The 6,341-nt window shown below is 33.2% G+C and overlaps 1 protein-coding gene across 2 annotated transcripts; it reads right to left on the bottom strand.

Moving 5' to 3' along the window:
* Positions 1-146: 146 nt before the first annotated feature.
* Positions 147-5,757, bottom strand: LOC148309867 (uncharacterized). Of its 2 annotated transcripts, XR_015837471.1 has the most exons (3): positions 5,646-5,757; positions 3,379-5,241; positions 147-1,129 (listed from the first exon to the last, which is right to left on the bottom strand). XR_015837471.1 is itself a non-coding variant. In XM_088259388.1 (2 exons), the coding sequence occupies exons 1-2, from the start codon at positions 5,688-5,690 to the stop codon at positions 4,465-4,467; spliced, it is 822 nt and encodes a 273-aa protein (XP_088115514.1). In that variant the 5' UTR covers positions 5,691-5,757; the 3' UTR covers positions 3,339-4,464. The 2 variants fall into 2 exon arrangements, 1 of the variants encoding a protein (XP_088115514.1); XM_088259388.1 differs by lacking the exon at positions 147-1,129 and having other exon boundaries at positions 3,339-5,241.
* Between the last annotated feature and the right edge of the window lie 584 nt (positions 5,758-6,341).

Here is a 6,341-nt window from a genome sequence, read left to right as displayed (position 1 = left end):
GTTTCGTTGATTTAACCCTTTGTAAATTTGGTAATCAATTTAAAAATTATGTAAATTTTTGCATTACTTATTTGAATGCAATTAAGGTGTGTTCTTACGGGTTGGATTTTTGATTGGATGTATAAAAATAAAGGAATTTGTATCAATTTTTCGTTTTTTATTGTTGTACTTATATGTAAATGATTGTCACAAAACTATTTTTGATAATTTTTGGAATCCATTTATCAGTTTAAAAGTTTATGCATGTACCAGTACATACTTGTCCATCAATATGGAATGGAAGATTATGTGCGACAACCATAATAACTATTTTGACATTTTGATTATTACTTCCCCAAATAAAATTTTTAAAATGTCTGAAAATTGGTTTGTTTATTTTCTCTTTGACCAAAATTAGAAAACAAGCCTTACAAAATAATTTCTGTCGGACTATTTTCATGTTTCAAAGTGTTTATAGTGAAGAAATTTGATTAAATAAAAATTAGTGTTTTAATTTTAAGTTTTACTTAGTAAATACGACAAAATAGAAATGGATCTTTCTCAAAAGTTATCTAGAGCAGAGGTGTCAAACTCAAAAGGTACCAAAGGTATTTGCTATTTTGGGTACGCCTGCGGGCCACATAAAACTAGATATCTTGCTAGATAAAGCTTAAGTGAATAATTTATTATCCAAGATAGTTACATGAGGTACAGTAGATCCAACTTAATAATTTTGTAAAAGAATATTATATGTTCCCGTACAAAAAAAATATTTCTATGAAGAAGTAAAATAAATTGCATGTTTCGATGCATTCCGCATCATTTTCAAACACCGTAACAAACGGTGTTTGAAAATTATGCGGAATACATCGAAACATGGTGTCACAGTAGATTTGAAAAAATAGCGGTATTTTTACTTAGATGGATTTTACCACAATGTGACTGCCGATTCAATAAATAAAAAATGATAATGTCAACTGTTATTTAACTGTCGACGGTTAAATAAATATCTATTGAAGTACTATCTTGCTATCCCCTTTAATCCGATCACTGCATTCCAAATCCACATCCAAATGGTGCATAAAGTACCGCTTTGGATTGATACGGTGTTAGCTTGATCTTGATGGCCCTGTCCTTCAGATTCTTGGATCTATATTTGATACAAGTGATGTAAGCGAAGGAACTCAGGGTGAAGAATAATACTGCTATATGGGAAAGAAAATTGAGGAATAGGAAACAGCAACTATGGCAAGGTCACGGGGCACTCTGGGGCTGCATACACATACTCGTACGGTTGTGTAAATTGATTATACAAGTTTCTAGGAAGGATTACGAGGTAAATAGTTGTCTAATATTTCATTTAAGTGTCGCATCGTACTCAGGAGAATGTAAACTGCCTAAAATACCTTCCCCCACACAACTGACAGACTTTCGAATCTCTATTCTCCCAATTCTTTCAAAAATTATCGAAAGAGTAGTGTTTACTCAATTAAATACATACTAATTTAATTGACAATAACCTACTCGACCCATTCCAATCTGGCTTTCGTTCCGGTCACAGCACAACAACGGTTCTTACTAAAATTTCAGATGACATCAGACATGCTATGAATGACAAAAAAGTTACCATCCTAACCCTTCTTGATTTTAGCAGTACATTCAATTCTGTTGGCTTTGATAATTCTTCTTGCAAATCTCCGCTCTCTTAATATATCACACTCTGTCGTAAATTGGTTTTCTGCATTCGTAAACAGTAGATGTCAATGTGTCAATGTGACAACAGATCATCCTCTTTCAAACTCCACTCCTGTTTTCCATCTTCATTAATTCAATATCCACAAATTGAAAATGTTTCAATCATTTATACGCCGACGATCTCCAACTTTATATTCATACTGACATTAAAAACATTAATAATGACATAAATCAATTGAACGAGAGCCTTGATTTGATAGAGATGAAAGAAGCATGAAGAGTCATGGTCCAAAGACAATGGCTTAGATGATAAATCCTAAAAAATCTCAAGCAATCATTATCGGTAGCCATAGACAAATCTCTCTTCTCAATCTCACTACCACTCCAACACTTTAAATCACCAAACATGTCATTCCCTTTACTAAAACAGTAAAAAACCTTGGTATCATTATGGATCAAAATTTATCCTGGCTTGAGCAAATCACCGAGGTCAGAAAAAGATTCTACCGCACTCTTTATGCCTTAAAAAGACTTTCTCCCGACCACAGCGAAAATAAAATTGTCCCAATCTATTCTTCTTTCTTCCATATGATATGGGCTAATGTTTGCTATATTGATGCGAATGTCGATATTATAAATCGTCTGGCGATCCACAGAGACGATTCTATAAAATCAAAGCATCCGTTTAAATTTCAATCTCTCACACTACTTTATAATATTCTTCACAACCCTAATAAACCTAAATATCTGGCTGACAATTTTATATACCTCTCAGATCATGGTCTATCACTTCATTCTTCCCAAGAAAGAACACTTTCCATTCCTTGCCATAACACATTATTTTATGTCCAAGCGGCCAGACTAAGAATGAAATACCTCTCCTTGTAAAAAATGCACCTTCTCTAATAACATTTAAGAAACGTCTGAGACATTACCATTAGCATCCTAACTGTCCATCAAACCTCCTCCCTTAGTTTTTCCCTCTACCTCCTTCCCTAAACTCCCTTTTTCGTTTGCCTTCCTTATTATCATCTTTTGTAATTTGTGTTTTTCTAAATTTTAAATTGTAATTTATGTTATTTTTAATGTTCAAGTACTATCTACCCTCTGATCGCAAACAGCTATATATATATATATATATATGTATATATATATATAGCTATGCCATATATGGTATCAAACGTTTCGATCAATATCACTAATATCACGTCTGTTTTTGGTTGGTTGGAAGATATTGCTTTTTAGCAATAAACTCGCCAATGTACTTATTTATTTTCTTTTAGACATTTTTAAATATTATCGAAGAATGTGATCCCAATGGAGAACGCATATCTCAAGTGCATAGATCCATAATTGTAATTCATGTTACAGAACTCTATGAAGAAATGAAAAAAATACTAAAATAAAACTAACTTTTGACAAGTTTATTAAGGAAATTTTTTTTTTTAATATGTACATTATTAGTAAGTATATGTACAATTTTTGATGTTTTTTTTTTAAATCCCTCTACTTTCGAACATTTAACTTATGGTATCAAACGTTTTGATCAATATCACTAGTCTGTTTTTGGTTGGTTGGAAGATATTGCTTTTTAGCAATAAGCCTGCCAATGTACTTATTTATTTTCTGTACATGAAGTTAAAATAAATAAATAAACTTTGAAGTTAGGTGCAATAGTAATTTATTATTTATACTTTTACTTACATCAATATTTCACTCTCACGGTGTCCCCGTCTCATGGTTACCATATTACTTCTCAATTTTCCCTCTGTTAACACCCAGTACGGGAGTATATTTGGCAAATATGAATTGGAGAAAATTAAAGGTAAAATCAGAAGCTGACATCTTATCATGTCGAGAGTCTGCGCAGAATGTGTGAAGTAATGGTGTGTATGGAAGTGGGAGCATAGGGCATTCCATCCTCTTGTGACACCAATAGGCTTTCAATACGATCATTCGAGAGTTTCGTGCTAAACCATGTATCCGACTAATGTATGAAAATCATTCATTATTTTATTGTATTACATGTCAATATTGGCATATGGCCTCGCTTGTATTTATACAACTGCAGAAACCGTTTATTTATTAATAATATACCACATAGCAATGCTTCTGTTATCACAAAAACTTTAAAGTTTTTTTTAATTATAAAACTACGATTCAAAGATTATTATTTAAATCGACTTTTGCATTTAGTAAATGTAACAAGTCCGTTTCCTGGAATTTTACATAAGAATAAAAATGTTTCTTTTAATAAAAAAAATAAGGAAAAGTTTTTTCTATCTTTGAAATATTTACAATTATTCTTCCTAATAAGGATAAATATTTACCATACATTGTGCTCTTGAGCACAATGTATGGGAAAATATGTTTTATATGAGAGACTCGTTGACCATGGACAAAAAGCGTGCAGTGGCTCTTCTACACCAAGTATGGGTTTTCGTGTCTAACAAATTACTAATATTGCACTAAGAGAGATCCAGAAAATAATTATAAAGTATATATGCGGTTTAATGACCGCACTATATACTAGTGGGCACATATACTATATATTAGTGGGTCGTATAATAATCACAAGTAACCGCAAACATTCCGATCTGTAAATTTTTTTTGGCATCTCGGCTCTACTAAAAGAAAATAAAATGGTTATAAGCATCAGCGTCTCCCACTCTTTAACAACAGTGTGTAATAGACGCTTTTAAGCGTTTTCCGCAAACAATGTGTTAATAAACAGAGTATGACCCTTAGTAAGTAGCCTCAGATACTCGCTGGTAGTACATAAGTACGATCTCAGACAGTATTAACAACCCCAGTTGCAGCCGCTGTTGTGGCAGTTGCAGACCCTTCTGTTCCGGGCTTCGCAACAGTTTCTGCTTTGCTGACAGCTTTCGCCACAGTCATCCCTTTCTTGTTGGTCTTGACTTCCGCCTTGCTTGCTGCTGACGTTTGTACAGTTTCTCCTGTCCCGCTGGATGCCGCATTTGCCGTCGCTGATGTAATTTTTTGCGCCTCATCTGCCAGCACTCCGCTTTTGCTCACACTTTTGCTGTTTGCCACGTTGACAAGTTCCCCATTTTCGTTAGTCTTTGTGACACTTTTGCTCACTGTTTTGCTTTCCACATCATCATCCTTGCTGAGTAAATCGCTTCCTTTTTCTAAAACTGTACTGGTGCTCTTTGTAACCACATTACCTGTTTTGCTAACCTTTGTTATTGACTTGGTTTCTATATCTGTATCTGTGTCTCCACCTTTGACTGTTGTTTCGCTAACCGTTGCGCCATTTTTCTTAGTTTTGCTCACTGTCTCCGTCACCAGCCCAGTTACGGGATCAACAGAGACGGTTTTGGTTACCAGCGTTTTTGGTTTTTTTGTGTTTTGTTTTTTACTTGAACTAGAATCTGCTGTAGATGTTTCGGCTGGTGGTTCAATAATTTCGTATGGTGGTCTCGTCGGAGCAGTTTCTATTGTTGATGGAGGAGTCGAGTTTGGAAACGATGTAGTTGAAATAGGACTGATTTCTTCGCAAGGAGGCTCTTCGAGCTCTCCACATGGCAATGATACCACACTCTGAAAGACAAAGTTAGAGAGGGAGGTAATGGCATTAAAATATAAATGCAGTTTAATCAGGAAGATATATCATCATAATCCTTTCTATTGTTACTCATCAGTAACAATAGAAAAGATCTCCGAGATGTTTAGCCATATGGAGAGAATGGTTTGAGCAGTTCATACAGAACAGAGATTTGGCATGACCAAACATATCTAAACATAACATATTTATAAAAAAAATATTTTTAACCAAAAAACTTAAGTAAACTCAAAAACTTTTTTGTTTTCTTTTGAGAACTAAATATGTGTTTAAAAAAAAACAAACTACTCAAATAAAATAATTCAACCATCTCAATTAAGCCACTCACAAGACAATTGAAAAATGACATCATATAAAATAAAATAGTTTTATAACTACTCACATTTATTACACACAAAGTTATTGCAATAAGTAATCGGAATTCCATTTTTTGGTATTATATTTTGAAAAATTAATTGCACTCATACATGTATCTAGCAAAGCTTGAGAAAAGTATTTCATTTGCCTAATAACGTAACACGCAATGTATATGCATCTATGGCTCCAAAGAATTAATAATACAGTGGACCTCTCATAATGAGTTTAATTTGTTCCAGCATCTTACTCGTTAAGTGAAACACTCGTTAAGCAAATTATTTTTTCCCATACAAATCAATGTAAAATACGATAATCTTGGCCGAAAGAAAAATAATTTTTTGTACATTTTTTTTAACGTTTATTCAAATAAAATTACTTATTATTTAAGGAGTGTAAAAACTAGAAATATAATTTAATTAAAAAAAAAAACGCAAATAAAAATATGAATTTATGATAAACAATTAATCCATTTTAACTTATGAAAACTGTTTTTAGACATTTGATTTTGCCGATGCTTCAAAATTTGGCAAAACTTTGTCACACCATTATCATTGAATAAATTTGTAGCACGAATAGCCACCTCCTAATAAGGGTGATGCTTTTTAATATACGATGCAACAGTCTCCCGTGCTTTCAGCATTTCTCTTATTGCGCTAGAAGATTGTTGCTCCGCTACTTCTTCCTCCTCTATTAACAAACTCTTCTCCACAATTTCTCGCTT

The sequence above is a fragment of the Brachycentrus maculatus genome, unplaced genomic scaffold (assembly GCF_059751285.1).
Source record: "Brachycentrus maculatus isolate JH-2025_06_01 unplaced genomic scaffold, ASM5975128v1 h1tg000117l, whole genome shotgun sequence".
In the NCBI taxonomy this organism is placed as follows: Eukaryota; Metazoa; Arthropoda; class Insecta; order Trichoptera; family Brachycentridae; genus Brachycentrus; species Brachycentrus maculatus.
This window is presented reverse-complemented; position numbering and strand designations above follow the sequence as displayed.

What these genes read in the sequence shown, in the direction of transcription:
- LOC148309867 (XM_088259388.1), bottom strand. Translation starts at nt 5,690, where the DNA reads ATGGAATTCCGATTACTTATTGCAATAACTTTGTGTGTAATAAAT. An exon ending in TAACTTTGTGTGTAATAAAT is followed by an intron (nt 5,242 to 5,645) that starts GTGAGTAGTTAT and finishes TTTGTCTTTCAG; the next exon opens with AGTGTGGTATCATTGCCATG.